This window comes from Electrona antarctica, assembly GCF_951216825.1.
Source record: "Electrona antarctica genome assembly, chromosome: 12".
Taxonomy (NCBI): Eukaryota; Metazoa; Chordata; class Actinopteri; order Myctophiformes; family Myctophidae; genus Electrona; species Electrona antarctica.
In genome coordinates this window covers 7,373,196-7,389,214 of record NC_136793.1, presented here as the reverse complement: position 1 = coordinate 7,389,214, position 16,019 = coordinate 7,373,196, and the positions used below count along the sequence as shown (strand labels likewise).

Sequence of the window (16,019 nt, the reverse complement as noted above, 5' to 3'; positions counted from 1 at the left end):
CCTCACTTCACACAGGTGTGATTTTATTAATGTGTAAATAACTGAATAATGATTCTCGTAAGCAAGTATACCATAATATAGATTTTTTTATGAATGAATTAAATATAATAAATAAAATCACACCCGTGTGAACTGAGTGGTGCAACTCCCCTCTCCACCCCCCCCCCCCCCCCCCCCCTCTCTCTCTGTCATTAACAGGCAACAGTGCAACACTATCTGAGACACTCTGTCTCTGTTTCTGGCACAACAACACCACTTTTGCCCCTACTGGTACTCATAGTCACATAGGCACATAGGCACATATAGTCACACAGTCACATAGGTAGGTTAACACTAGCCCCTCTCGGAACCCTCGTAAAAGGTTTCTGACATTTGGATGTTTACGGAGGGTCCCTTGAACGGAGACAACGGAAACCTCAGCGAACGGCGCAGAAGCCGTTAAGTATTTTTAATCTTTGTTAGACCGTTTTGGCAGCACTGCCACTGAGGTGACATGAAAAAAGAAAGAAAGAAAGAAAGAAGTGTTAATTTATTCTTTCATTATTGTTTTTCTCGTTTTAAACGTGCTTTATAAATAAAATAAGAGTTTTCCACAAAAATCCACAAATGTTGCCAAATGATTGATGTTTAGGCCTCATGTACGAGTAGTAGTACGTGTAGATCTGTGACTAGCCAACGACACACCGTATATGGACAGGATTGTATGTGTGTGGTCTGGTCCTTGGACAACAAATACAGCATAGTTGTAATGACACTTCATGCGCCTGGCCAGCAGGGTGTGCTCATTTGCTGTAATCTGTAGGCTCATCGCCCTCCTCTTTGAGCAGACACGTGCGTATCAACGCCTCGCTAACAACATAGGGGTCACAGTTGGCAGACGGACGGCGGTCTTCAAAGTACCCCTTCTTGTCGTAGCTCACCGCGCGAGGGATGCGGATACTGGCACAGCGGTCGGCCACGCTGGCGGAGAAGTTCTTGATGTTTGAGGTTTCGTTGTCGCCGGTCAGACGCCTGGCGTTGTCGAGCCCACCCTTTGGGTCATAGTCCCGGATGTGATAGCTGTGCCGCTTGCCCAGCCTTTCGATGGACTCTTCGATGGCCTTCAGTCCGCCGTCCTGCCGCATCTCCTTAGTGCTGAAGTTGGTGTGGCAGCCGGCGCCGTTCCAGTTTCCCGGGATGGGCTTGGGGTCGAGGGTGGCCACCACACCGAAGTCCTCGCAGACTCTGTGGAGGATGAAGCGAGCCATCCACAGGTGGTCGCCCACGCTGATGCCTTCGGACGGCCCGATCTGGAACTCCCACTGAGCTGGCATCACTTCGGCGTTGGTTCCACAGATCTGAACCCCGGCGTACAGGCAAGCTCTGTAGTGGGCCTCCACTATGTCCCGTCCGAAGGCCTTATCGGCTCCCACGCCGCAATAGTGAGGCCCCTGAGGGCCACGGAAGCCATTCGAAGGCCAGCCAAAGGGACGTCCATCCGTGCCTAGGAGGGTGTACTCCTGTTCCATACCAAACCAAGGCTGCTGGTTCATCACCATGCTCATGATCTGCTTACACCTGTGCCGGAGGTTGGTTGCTGCAGGCTTGCGGTTATGGTTGAAGACTTCGCAGAGAACTAGCTTGTTGGGGTCTTTCCTGAACGGATCCCTGAACATGGCTGCGGGGATCAGATACATGTCACTGTTGGAGCCCTCTGACTGGTAGGTGCTGGAGCCGTCAAAGTTCCATTCGGGAACATCCCTAATGGTCGTGGGTTCAGAATCCAAAGTTCTGGTCTTGCAGCGCAGTCCTTCTCCAGACCCATCAATCCATACATACATGACCTGGACCTTGTCTCCTTGAGGGAGATTCATGTAGTGCTGCTTGACAACCTTACTCAGGTTTGCACTTGCTGATGTGGCCATTTTAGCCTAAAGGCCTTTGCTAACTGAAAAACAAAATCAAACGACTCAAAGACAAATGTACCAAATAGAACAAAATTAGACCCTATAGCACTCTTATGCTGGTCTGCCTTGAATGACGAATAATGAAATGTGACATCAGCCCAAATATGGAGTTCCACGTGGCTCCAGACTGGTGTCAAGTGCTACGGACAGAAGCATCTGGTAACCATGGACATTATTACTTGTTACTTGCGCGAGCAAGTATAGGCCTGCTGTTTTTGGCTGCGTATGTCGGTGACTGCCTCAGCCAATCAGGGATTGTGTATTGTTGGTGGCGTCGCTCGGCCAATCAGAGCGCAAGTTGGGATCTTGCTGCATATGTCGGTGGCCACTTTGGCCAATTGGATTGGCCTCATATGTTGGTGGCGTCGCTCGGCCAATCAGGGTTTGGCTGATGACGTAACTATGTATGCAGTTTATGTAAAACGGTGGTTCCGAGGGACAACTCCGACATATGTGCAGGATGACGTAACCAATTTGAGTTTCAGACATAGGAAACTTAAAATATTTAGAAGCCTTTGTAGTGGTGACAGATAAGTTGCGCACTCTGCTCGTGCACAAGTAGGCCATTCATGGCCAACTTGTGTGCAAAGCGCAAGTTGGCAGCTCAACATAGTGCATTTCCAGTTTATGTTATTACCAGCCAGAGCCAGGGTATGCACATTGACATTGCCCAGGTTATTGTGTGGGTCAAACAAGCACAAAGTACCTGGAGGCCAGTCTGTTAGTACTGTGATGTCAATCGTGTCTGTCTGGCAGGCAGGCAGGCAGGCATTATACTATGCGCTAGGCCCTCCTATATCCAGCTTTTATATACCGTCCACAAACTTCGTCTAAACACAAACATTAAATTCCCATTGACAATGGAGAATTGTACGTCATAGTGTCTGAGCTAATAGGCATGGGCCCTATTAAGCAAGACGAAAAACCCATGCGGTAATACAGATTTCGCCCTCGCTCTGCGCCTTTTCGTATTATGGAAGCCGTGGTGAGCGCTCACTCATATGGAATACCACGTTCCTGCATAATTTAGCATTGGGGGAGTGTCCATATGTTAATTATTTTCGCTTTGCGCTAGTTGCTATTAAGCCCCTTGACCTAAAAACACTCAGCGCATACCGATTCCGCCTGGGTCTGACCACGTCTTAAAAGCAAAAAGCACTGTTTGATTTTACACTTGAGCGGCTCTGGAGTGCTGCTGGAGTGTTGCCATGTCTGTTTATTATAAGCGGCTTCTTTTTCTGCAAAGTTGCTTGTAAATATTGGTAGTTGTGGTTGCTTTTCTTGTTTCTAAAGTGCTTATTTGGGCTTTTCTCCTAATGTTGTTTAAACCAGTGATCCTCACACAGCGACATTCCCATGTCAAGGACCCCCAGATGAATGCATTTGCCCAACTAAGCCAGTGACCCCCATGACAGATTTGTGTTTTTAAATGTTTCAATAACATTTTTCAAAAATATTCTTATTGTCACTTTTTTCAAAGATTACTTTTGAAAATAGCAGATCTACCAGCTCACAATGCATCACATTCATTCATTAAAACAATGAACTCTGACTGCAGGGGGATATATATTTATAATGATCATTATAACAATGTGCAAGAAAATATGTAAAAAGAAGGAAGAACTTTATATTTGTGGACAATCAAAATATGCTGGACATTTTAATGTGGTGTCATTAAAAGGAATCTTGATATGGCAGACTCACTATCTAGAAAATAAAAACATGGCACTTCATTTAAAATAGGTTGTAGACCCCTGTTATATGCGATTCTTTTGGGAGTATGTTTATAGACCTATTTACTTGTTTCTATGAGACATGGCAACAGCGAGCTTTCTGGCTTTCTCGTTGAGATTATAAAGGGTCATATATCGCTCATTTCTAAACCTTTTTTAAAAATTAAAACATCTCCATAATCACTGGGAGGTTTGCTTTCATACGCTGTATCACACCCCACTCAATTCTTCTTCAATAAAATGCTACGAGCAGAGCCGGACTAACAATGGAACTAGGTGGCGCTTAAGCGCCAGGGCCCGAAGCTTGCAGGGCCCGGTACGAGACTATAGGTACAACTGTTGCTTCTGTCGAAAAATATAACGCAACACAGGAACCCCCGCTAGTGTTTTTGGTCTTCTCGTCTGACAGTTTCTGTAGCAGCCTGATACTAGCAGCAAGGGGGCAGTCGGCCTGGGGGGGGTTCCCATAGGGGGGTTCCCGACGGCTGCGCGTCGCTTCCTCCTCCGACAGAGGGGAAGCGAGTAAGCGACGCCCCCTCGCTCAGGAAGGCCCCCTCTCTCAGACCGACCAACGTGTGTTGTTGTTGCGACAATAACATAGCCTACAGCCTATGTAAGAGGAATATAAACACAAGACCGTGGCGCAAAACTTCATATTTACCCTGCTCTAATGCAACAAAAGTGTGTTCTTACATCCTCCATTTCACGATTTCAGCACTCGTGAGTAAATTAATGTAATTGCTAATTTGCTATTATGAAAGTTTTCAGTGACGTTGCACCCACCACAACTTGGTTGCATTGTCGTCAATAATTAATCTAGCTTTAAAACGTTCTAATATTAATATAGCATATCGACATTGTCTGTTGGTACACACGTTATATGGACCATGTAACAACATGGTCAACAGCACTGTTTGCAAATGTAGCTACATTTGTTGGCCACAAAGACAATTTAGACAAAACATGCTGCTGCATGTTTATTGTTAATGACTGTATTAATAACCATAAAGTAATCTCCTAGGCCTTACATAATAGTTTAGCAGAGACTGAAGTTGGAAAGGCTGTGCCCAGTGCGGCTGTGTCTTGTGTGTCAGCGGGCAGCGCAGGCAGTAGTGGATATGCGCTAAACGGCGAAATGCATGTTAATTAATTAATTAATTAATTAATTGGCTGAATCTGTAGGGCCTTTTGATTTTGTGAAGCGCCAGGGCCTTGAGAGGGGTTGATCCGTCACTGGCTACGAGCGAAGACCATAACATTGGGGCCGCAGCAATACGCATGGCGCACGTATGGCATTTCAACTCATTCCTTGTCGTGACTCGAATGAAATAAAATAAAATAAACGTTATTTTACTGGTGTTTTTCAATAGAAACAAATAAAGAGCGTGTGTGCAACAGTCAGTGCATATACGTGCATGCACTATAGGCTATATTTCCTCCTTGTCGGGATGGTGAGCTGAGCTCTTCACAGCCCGTTTGTCTTTCATATTATTCTTATAATATTTGATATTATAAACACTCATGGTTCTCTCATTTCTCAGCCGTTTTTTAAAATGTAAAAATCCCCACATTCCTTAGGAATCTTGCTTTCATTCGCTGTATGGTATATGGTTCTATTTTTATCGAATTAAACAATATCAAACGCACTTGTATGTTCGGGGGTTAGACGATTCTGGGAACATTACGCATGGATTGCCAATTTGCCAGCCAATGCTGCGTATCTACTCGCAGTTCCATTCCGATCTGAAAGGTATAGGTAGGTGCCATTTCAAAGGCTTAGTTATTCATTTATGAATCAAATGAACTATAGAATAAAGATTTTTACAGCTGTTTTTCATGCTTAGAACAGAAACAAATGAAGTGATGATGTGCGTATATCTCTCTCCCTTAGCATATGGCTGCGCCGCTGTAATGACTTTCCAATGAACACTGCAAGTTACTTAACAAAATAGAGACATAGGCCTACAAGCTATGCACATCATGGCTGTGACAGCTTGTGGATCTGTTCTTTTGAGGCATAAAGGTGACAGCATGCAGTGCAATAGGAATAATTAACCCAAATGTGACAAAGTCATGTCATGTCTATGGTGCCAGTCTGCAGAAATGTAATACCACTTGCCGAAAAGGGCGCATTCCATGAGGACATCAGCTGGTGTCGTAAAGAGAATAGTACGGACATGTTCATTGGGTAAGCCTCAAAACTCCCTGAAACACTCCCATGACTAATTCAAGGCCGTTTTGCTCACACCACGGGGTGTCGAAAGCGCTTCTCACCTGGCCCATAATTGTAATATGACATTGCACCCGCCCCCACGTCTTAAAAACTGTAAAATTATATGTAATTAGATTCCACTTGCTTAATAGGGCCCATAGTGTCTATTTTACGCCATGATGATGTACGATGATAAGAGTGCCCCTCACTTCACACAGGTGTGATATTTTTTCTATAATTTAGCTAACTTTTTCCATCATGTTCAGGTCTCACCCATTCACAATATAATATTCGAATCCTCATGTCTGTCTGTCTGTCTGTCTGTCTGTCTGTCTGTCTGTCTGTCTGTCTGTCTGTCTGTCTGTCTGTCTGTCTGTCGGGTTATTTTAGCCCATATATGGAGACATCAATATGACGTCACAGTACTGACATCATGATCATCATCATAATATACAGTATATGGACTGTCGATCTCGCCTGATGCGTGCGAGAAGGACATACGTTTCAGCTGTTTCCAGCAGGGGAAGATGGCATCGGAGGAGCAGTGCTTGGCCTTATCCCAATGGCGGTCCGTCCACCTAACACACGTAGAGTTCCCAGAGGACGATCTCTTGGGACAAGCGCTCGCCTACATCACTCTCCTTCCTGTAGCGATCCTCGTGGGTTTCGTCACGCTCATCGTATTCAAACGGGAACTGCACTCGATCTCGTTCTTCGGCGGGCTCGTCCTGAACGAAGGCGTGAACTGGTTACTGAAGCGCGTTCTCAGAGAGCCGCGCCCGTGTCCGCTGGTTCGTTCGACACTGTCCGCGGGCTACGGGATGCCCTCCAGTCACGCCCAGCTCATCTGGTTCTTTGTCGTTTACTCTGTGCTTTTCCATCGTCTGAGAACGCGTCAAACGGACCCGTTGTGGAGGCACGTGCTGTCCGTCACCTTGTTGGGCACGGCCTTGTCGGTCTCATACAGCAGGGTCTACCTGTTGTATCACACCTGGAGTCAGGTCTTCTGTGGTGGAGTGGCGGGGAGCACCATTGGCATATTCTGGTTCTTTTTCACGCGAGAGGCGCTGACGCCACTGTTCCCCAAGATAGCGGCGTGGCCGATATCAGAGTACTGTCTGGTGCGAGACACGAGCCTGATCCCCAACGTCTTGTGGTTTGAATACACTGTGACGAGATCAGAGGCAATGAACAGACGACCGAAACTTGGACCACGGAGGTAAGGACCGAGCATGCGCACATGCATAATGCACATACGCAGCACGCACGCACGCACGCACGCACGCACGCACGCACACACACACACACACACACTACACTACTACTATTTCCACCCCCTGCTGCATTTGGGGTGCATGTGTTTGTTGGTCCGATGTCCACCAGTCCTACAGTCATGTGTCCAAAACCCTACCCAAAGCCTAATCCTAACCTCACAGGAGGAAGCCACGGGTTAGTTTTAACCCACCACGGGAACTTGCCACGCATGTCGGGAGCCTCAGCCACAGGGTTAGTTTTAACCTGCTACGGGTTAGCTTTAACCTGCCACGCATGGTGGGAGCCACGCGTGAGTTTAAACCCGGCCACGGGTTAGTTGTAACCGGCCGCGCATGACAGGATCGACGGTGTTGTCGGACCAATGCCTGCCCGACTGTTAGTATGTCTTGATCACCCCGGCTGGGTCACCTGAGTGAGGGGTATGATGTTACGAGACCCGTAACCCTGAGGTAGATACGTCCCGTACCATTTCTGCCATATTTAAACTTGAGCTTGTAGATCGGCTAGCTATTTGAAACCTGTGAAATGGGACATTCTGCATAACGAGTACTTTTACTTTTGGTACTTATACTTTGATGCCAATACTTTTGTACTTTTGCTCAAGTACATTTTGAATGCCGGACTTTTACTTGTAACAGAGTATTTCTACATTGCAGTATTGAAACTTTTACTTAAGTAAAACATTAGAGTACTTTTTCCACCACTGTAAGCCTCTGACCTATTGGCCACACATGGCATGGGAACTGATGATTCCCAGGACTACTTATTCACTTTGAATCTTATGTATGAAATGTGCTGATTGTTGTTGTTTTATTATCATTCAGTTATGTATTTATTATTATTTGTTTTTACAATCCAAACCAAACTGGAATCACGTGTTCAGGTGTCATAAAGCGCACCTCCAAAGGTGCTTTTCACAATTTGACCTTAGGGGCACCAAATGTAGAACTGTAACGATAAAACACAAACTAGAAATGATGACATAGTGATATTTGTCAGGTGAAAGAAGCACTGGTTTCTGTATTTAGTAACGAAAGAAGCACTGGTTTCTGTATTTAGTAACGAACGCTCCTCTCAACCGGCCGGTCTCAATCATAACATTATACGTTACATAACATTGGGTGTATCTAAAGATTTCTGTTACCTGGTCATGTGACCCGAGTAACCAATACATGGCAGCAGCGTGTGTGGCAGCCAATCAGGACTAGGTCCTCAGTATGACTCATGTATATGACTGGGTCCTGTACATTTCATGGGCTGTTGTTGTTTTGGTCAGGTTTCACCTGACAAAAAGCTCAAGATTATTTAAAGTTGTGGTCTTTTAGTGGTGTGTCTGTGTGTGTGTGTGTGTGTGTGTGTGTGTGTGTGTGTGTGTGTGTGTGTGTGTGTGTGTGTGTGTGTGTGTGTGTGTGTGTGTGTGTGTGTAAAATGAGTGCCCTGTGTTGTGAGGGGGTAACCAGAGACATTCAGTAAAATAAAATAATACATTTATACGTGTGCATTCATAGTACCAGAGGAGTAAAATAGCAAAAAAACATGGGTGAGTAGAGTATAACAAGTCCTTTTGAAGCAATAGTGGAGTTGTGAGGTTCACTGTGATTGGTAGAATTTATAGGGATACACACAATTTTGTATACCTAGGAATAGGACTGTATACAGCTGGCCCCTTTGGTTCCAAGTAAACATATTGGAACTAGACTATGCATTCAAATCATCATGCCTTTTTAGTGTCAGTCGGGTCTGTGAGGAAAAGCATGTGCATGCTTCATGTCAGTGATCATGGTGGTTCGAAGTTTCATCCATTTTCGGGTCACCATTAACCTGACTCCACCAGATTGTGGCAGTATTGAGTTCCCTCCTCCTGCCTGGATCTGGTCTCTCTCAAGCAGAAACGATGAACCCGAAGCAGCGGGACAAAAATCTGATATCTCCATAATCATTTCGAGTTGTAGTCTTGTTATGTTGTGTTTACATTTGCGCTGTGGCACAGCTTCAATATCAGTCTCGCGTTGATGCCGCCTCTAGCGGCCACATATCGTTCCGATCAGCACTGGTTCGGAGTACATCGTCTCTGCCCGAGAGAGACGAGATGGAAGCAGGAGGAGGAACTCACTGCTGCCACCATCTGGCGGACTCAGGTTAGGTCACCATCACTCAAGTGTGAAACCCCGATTGTGATCTATAGCCTGAAGAAGCTTGTCACAGAGGTTCTCTCGGCTGGTGTACTTGGGCAGGTCCAGGAGGTTGAAGCAGGTGTGCGCGACAGGCAGGTAATGCTCTCCATTGCCAGTCGGCTGGATCTGCAGCTTTAGGCTTTTCATGCCCAGGATGGGTATGCGATCGCTTCCTGTGAGGAACAGCAGAAACTTTTTTTTATTCTCTAAGGTGAGGTTGTGGAACACTTCCCAAAATAGCTTGATGGTGGGATGGTTGGCCCGGTATTCTCCTTTGTATTCGGTACTCTGCTCTAGCTCTTTCCAGTCATAGTTGGTGTTGCCGATGACCATGGCTTGCAATTCGTTTGGCTGGAACAGTTCCAGAACCTTTCCGCCGCACACTTTGTGGAACCCTGCGGAGAAGTTCTCAAAAAGTGGTGCAACGGGCTTGTTGAAGATGTAGTCCACGTATGCGTCGACAAACTCGTGTCTGTTTTTATTATTGACGCATATAGTATTGCCGTTAGGGACGAGCTCCAAGACCTCCGTGGCACCAAAGTTGTCCTCTGTGACTGTGAAGTTCAAGTAGAATGTATCCTCGACGTCTCCCGTGTAGTCCAGTAACAGCTGCAGACTCCTTCCCACATCTGGCATCAACTCCTTCAGGTCATCCAGCGACGGGTTCCTCTTCAGCAGCTTCTTGTAAAGAGCCACAGGGAAGTGGAGGTCTATGATGGTGAGGTTGTAGATGGCCAGGCCGCAAATCACTCCAATGAGGTGGAACAGGTCAATGTCTTCAAAGGTCTTGCGGGAAAACCAGATGAGCCTGGACTCCTCGTAGTAGCGAAACATCCCATATTTGGGATCCAGCAGTTCTTTCATGATCAAGAGGAAGAACTCCTTCCTCACACCGCCAGCGTCGACAGCCTCCTCGCCCACAAAGATCACCTTGAGTGGTTTCTTGTAGTCCACATTCTTGGACCTTCTGAGGACATCCATGGTATCGCCGACAATGTTTCCCCTCCGAACAGTGAGGATGAGACAGGGGTGTACAGACTCCGCCATGTTGAAGTTCAACATGGTGTTGATGTTGTGCCACTGTGCCTGGGCGATTGCCATCTGCATTTGTGTGATGGCATCGGTTTGAAGTAGTGTGGTCTTTGCCTGGGCATCAAATACAAAAGGATACTTGCACAGGGTGACGGCACCATCTTGGCCCATAGAGTCCTTATTATTATGCTGCTGGGTCCACGTGATGTAGTCATTTCTGATGTCTATCAGGCCATCCAACTCGTGGATGTAGAATTTATCATAGTGTATGATGTGCCCTGCTCTCTCACTCACCCTATGCAGGATCTCTAAGAGACGGAGGGACATATCCAGGAAGCTGAAGATCTGCTCCGAGTGAGGGCTCCCCGTCCCCGCCTTGTGCATCCTGAGAAGATACACCGCCACCTCTTTGTACAGCTCCACCAGCCTCTGGAACACTGGGGGCTCAAATGTAGACCACCAGTTTTCTAGCACTTTCAGCGGATCTCCTTTCAGCGGATCTCCTTTCAAGCTGATGAGTGATTTAGCAAAGGGGATGGCAAGAGTGACGTAGGTATCCGGGTCACTGAAGAGCGGACATTCTGGAAGAGTGAGGTAGAGTCTAAGGGCCTCAATGTCTGGAGGAGAGTTGCTTAGTCTGGGAATCAGTTTGCCCAAACTAGACACAACTGTCTGGGCTATTTTAGGGTGATCGTGCTGAACCACTCTGTGAAACAGGAGGCGTGCCATGTTCATATCCACCCCTGAAAATTTACAGCTGGTGCTGTAATGATCTGGATGACTTGCCGCCAAGAAGGACCCGTTGAGACAACTCGCAGAGGAGAACACCAGGTCAATTTCATTCAATATCTCCCGTGGGAGTCTTCCTCGCGAGTGGCTCAGCCATCTGTGGATGAGATCAGCCGTCAAGGTGTAAATCTGTCTACGAGGGTCCTGCTGTTGTGTCATCGTATTATCAGAAACGAGGTTGTTGTCGGGAGTGTTGTAGTGGGCAAAGCTCTGGTCTCCTCCTGCATAGATGTGGTTGACACAACAGCGTTGCGTTTTATCTGTATGTGAGGGTATTGGGACATTAGTAGCAACCCAGGGACCTTTTACACGGGCAGGGCTTTTTCTATTGTATGTAGACCGTGTTCCAAGTTGGCCATTGCCACCGAGCCCAAACGCTTCCATCTTTCCAGAGGACGGTATGAAGGCCAATGTGTGTTGCCTCCCGCATGCGATCTGTGTGACGACATTACCCATGAGCTCAAACACTTGCCTTGGGTTGATCTCATTGTTAGTAGAATTATGTCCAAGTTGGCCATACCCTCCTGCTCCGAATGTGAACACACCTCCTTCCTTGGTCAGTGCTGCGGTGTGGTCCTCTCCACAACAGATGTAGACGACCTTCTGTGACCTAAGGGACTTTAGCGGGGTTGGGCAGTTTCGATCGTCGTTGTCATTTACACCCAGCTGTCCAAAAGTGTTCCGTCCCCAAGCAAACACTGCACCTGAGGGTGTGACGGCAAAGCTATGGGCGCCGCCTGCCGATATCTGGGCAAAGGGAATGCCCTGCAAGGACTGAATGAGTTGGGGCGTGGAAATGCTCTGTCCGTCCATCCCCAGTCCCAGTTGGCCATATTGATTTTGACCCCAGGAGAACACCTGTCCTCCACTCGAAAGAGCATGTGAATGCGTGTATCCACACGCTACCTGAGCAATTTGTATATCTGACAAACTCGTAATTTTTTTGGGCACCCGGACACACCTCACAAAGTTATTAAGACCCAACTGCCCGTCAGAGCCAAGACCCCACGAGAACATGTTCCCCTTGTCGTTCAGGGCGAGCGTATGGGCCTCTCCACATGACACCGCCACTATGTTCTGTGCGTCCAGTGACACGACCTGTTCCGGTTTCTTCTGGGACTTCTCGTGTCCCAGCTGGCCGTGGTCATTACAGCCACATGTATACACCGTGCCGTCTTTGAGCAAGAACGTTGTGTGCCACCGGCCACACCCCACGTCACGCACCTGTTTACCATTAAAGAAGTCACACGTGCGTGGCTCAACCACTACCTCGTCATCAATCCCACCCAACCCTAGCTGTCCTAAGGAAGCATTGCCCCAACACAGCATTCTGGGTATTATTGTCTTTCTGGTGCAAACGCTACCTTGACACAAATCAACGTAACAATTTTGTGTTTGGCACAATGCCAACCTTGGTGAATAAAATGTTGTGCATCAACACGTTTATACATTCAGATAATGTGACACATAACTAGTGATCTTTTAAGTGAATCTGCCTGGAATCTCACGTCATCAAGTATGTCATCAGTCCGATGTCATGCCGTGAATTGTCTCATGGCATCTCTATTGATGACATCATAAGGGACGCTGTGGGTGCTGGTGGCGTGTTTCCTCCTTCGCGTCATCAGTGCCCATACCCGAGGCGGGGTTGGCGAAAGGGCCTTTCTGTGTGGAGTTTGCATGTTCTGCCTGTGTCCCCTAGGGTCTCTAAACTGCCTCCCCCTGGCCAGCCGGGGCGCCTGATGGAGGGGAAAGGAACTGGTTGGGATAACGTGTTCCTTCCATGCGCTACGTCCAACCAGGGAAACTCGGACACTCGTCCAACCAGGGTCAACTTGGACACTCAGGCATGAAGGAAGCATGAGTTCAAGTCCGTTGCTTTCCCCATGTCCCCCATATATGGGGACTAGGTTAGCGGAGGGTGTGTAGAGCCCAGGATCACATTAGATAGTTGACACAGGGGTGAAAAATGGGTTACAAAATCGTGGGATAAAATTTATAAACAGAAAATAGCAGATCTACAAGCTCACAATGCCCCTTTCTTATAGTATTTGACAATTTGGCCAATGTTAGTTTGGCCAGTTTTTACTTGCGCAAGCAGAGCGTGCAAGTAATGTTATCAGTCAGGTGCTACGTGATGAAGATATGTACCAATGTCCCTTAGCAGCATATGATATGACGTCATATGCTGGCACGGGACATACGGAAGCAGACCGTGCAGGTATGTTTTCCGTCATGCTACGAAGCGTATGTCCCATGACGTGATGAAGATATGTACCAATGCCAGGGTATAATTGGTTTACGATGGTGACGTAATGATGATATGTTTCAGTGTCGGGTGGATGTCTATGTATACATGTATGTAATCTGACACCACTGCCATAACAGGCATAAGTAATCATTACCATACTTCAAAATACTACTTTTTTTCCTCCAAAAGCAAGGTAGGCCTACGTAGCAAATAGCTAAACCTAATAATTCAATATTGCAAACGTTCTTTCACAGAGAGGCTGAGATTTGAAAGTTTGTAGCGGTCTACAGTACTTGACAAGTTGAGAACCATCAAAGATGCTTTACATCCTACTGTACACCTGATATAGTGAGTCTGTATGCTCTCTCTAGGTCGTCCTCAGACGAGCCCTCCATCGTTCCTTCCAGTCATCCCGGTTCTCCATACATTTGGCCAGCTCGTTGGGGCTTTGCGCTCCTGCGTCTTTCTTGAGTACATCCACATGTGGGACGTCCTCAGGACCGGTGCCATGTGTTTGTTCCCACAGCACTATCTTGATGTCATTGGCAGTGTCCTGCTAGTCTCATTGTCCTGGCTGCTATTCTCTGGCTCACCCTTGGCATTCCATCATACAGAATCTTGTTGGTAACATGTGTACTCTTGCATGCAAACATCCCGGTGTAGTACCCATCTAGAGACCGCTGCATGCAGGGTTGGCTTCAGGGTCCAGCATTCACTGCCGTATAGGAGAACAGACTCTACTGTCGCAGAGAAGAAGCTGATCGAGTTTCATTTGACGGAGAGGTTGGAGTTCCATACGCTGGCCATGCAGGTGCCTTCGTCACTTTTGAGTTGACCTCTCTCTACAGTCCATGGCAACCATCCTACACCTGAGATAATGTGCCTGTATGCTCTCTCAGTCCATGGCAACCATCCTACACCTGAGATAGTGTGCCTGTATGCTCTCTCAGTCCATGGCAACCATCCTACACCTGAGATAGTGTGCCTGTATGCTCTCTCAGTCCATGGCAACCATCCTACACCTGAGATAGTGTGCCTGTATGCTCTCTACAGTCCATGGAAACCATCCTACACCTGAGATAGTGTGCCTGTATGCTCTCTCAGTCCATGGCAACCATCCTACACCTGAGATAGTGTGCCTGCGTGCTCTCTCAGTCCATGGCAACCATCCTACACCTGAGATAGTGTGCCTGTGTGCTCTCTCAGTCCATGGCAACCATCCTACACCTGAGATAGTGTGCCTGTATGCTCTCTCAGTCCATGGCAACCATCCTACACCTGAGATAGTGTGCCTGTATGCTCTCTCAGTCCATGGCAACCATCCTACACCTGAGATAATGTGCCTGTATGCTCTCTCAGTCCATAGCAACCATCCTACACCTGAGATAGTGTGCCTGCGTGCTCTCTCAGTCCATGGCAACCATCCTACACCTGAGATAGTGTGCCTGTATGCTCTCTCAGTCCATGGCAACCAAACATCCAGAAAGCCATCTGGCAAACCAGTCCGACCGCATCACTTCAGGGCAGAAGCAGACGTTTAGAGAGACATCCAAAGCATGTGGGCTATTCAAATCGCCGCCGACCTTACTACAGTATGCAAATGCTTCTGTTGATGTTGTTGACAATGATGACTGCACGTGTAATATAATAACCACCAACCTTCCGAATAATTAACCCTCCTGTCCTGTATAGCTCCCTCCAGCCTTTGTGTTCATGCATTTAGGTGATGCTAAAGTACTTTCTAGTTCTGGGCGGGAACCCCTTTTGGTGTTTTATGTATTATTATGTTATACTTTAGCTATTGAAAAATAGCAGATCTACAAGCTCATAGTGCGGCACAGAGTGCCGCGCTACGAGCTTGCAGGTCTGCTATTTTTGAAAAATCGTGAAAATGTGGCGCAAATCTTTGAATATATAAGTCAAATCTTTGCTTCTGGGTGGGTCCCTGGAACAACATATTTTCAGATGGGGGTCGGCGGCCAAATACAGATATTTCTTGGGGTCCTTGACATGAAAATGTTTGAGAACCACTGACATAGAAACATAGGTTTTTCAGAAAACTGTCAGAGAGACATTTGTAGAATCGTCCTCAGGTCTAAATGGGTTAACTAGTGCATGTACTTTTCACTGTCCTCAATATGAAGTGAATAGAGAAGCATCCTATTTTTTGTGTGCTGTGCTGTCAGTGATTATTCTGCCAAAGTCAAACATTTACTTACAGGAGACTAGAGTACATACAGAATATATAAAAGAAGGGACATTGCATTAAGGTCCTTTCAAATGGGCAGTGATTTAAGGCGCCTATAGTTCATTTTCAATGAGACATGCGGTTTGTTTTTCTGTACGCGTGGAGAAGTCGAGGGGCAACAACGCAAGCGTATTTACGTGGCCGCGTTCCCGTGAAATTGTCTCGTTTCGTGCACACGCTTGCGACTCACCAGACCTGGATTCTGTTTAGCTTTTTCTTTTTACGCTTGCGTTGTCGCGCCCCTCTTGAGCAGACCTGGAGGAGACCTGTCATTGATCCAGACCTGGAGGAGACCTGTCATTGATCCAGACCTGGAGGAGACCTGTCATTGATCCAGACCTGGAGGAGACCTGTCATTG

The 16,019-nt window shown here is 47.0% G+C and overlaps 3 protein-coding genes across 3 annotated transcripts; 1 reads left to right on the top strand and 2 right to left on the bottom strand.

Annotated features, from left to right (window-relative positions):
* Nucleotides 1–782: 782 nt before the first annotated feature.
* LOC306933763 (glutamine synthetase-like) lies at nt 783–1,904 on the bottom strand (the record flags this gene model as incomplete). The annotated part of the gene is made up of 1 exon (XM_079516073.1): nt 783–1,904. One exon carries the CDS (start codon nt 1,902–1,904, stop codon nt 783–785), a length of 1,122 nt encoding a protein of 373 aa, XP_079372199.1.
* A 4,514-nt stretch (nt 1,905–6,418) lies between these two features.
* LOC306933711 (dolichyldiphosphatase 1-like) lies at nt 6,419–7,114 on the top strand (the record flags this gene model as incomplete). Its single annotated transcript, XM_079516021.1, has 1 exon — nt 6,419–7,114. The coding sequence occupies one exon, from the start codon at nt 6,419–6,421 to the stop codon at nt 7,112–7,114; it is 696 nt and encodes a 231-aa protein (XP_079372147.1).
* A 2,202-nt stretch (nt 7,115–9,316) lies between these two features.
* On the bottom strand, nt 9,317–12,490 carry LOC306933710 (putative E3 ubiquitin-protein ligase HERC4; the record flags this gene model as incomplete). Its single annotated transcript, XM_079516020.1, has 1 exon — nt 9,317–12,490. One exon carries the CDS (start codon nt 12,488–12,490, stop codon nt 9,317–9,319), a length of 3,174 nt encoding a protein of 1,057 aa, XP_079372146.1.
* Between the last annotated feature and the right edge of the window lie 3,529 nt (nt 12,491–16,019).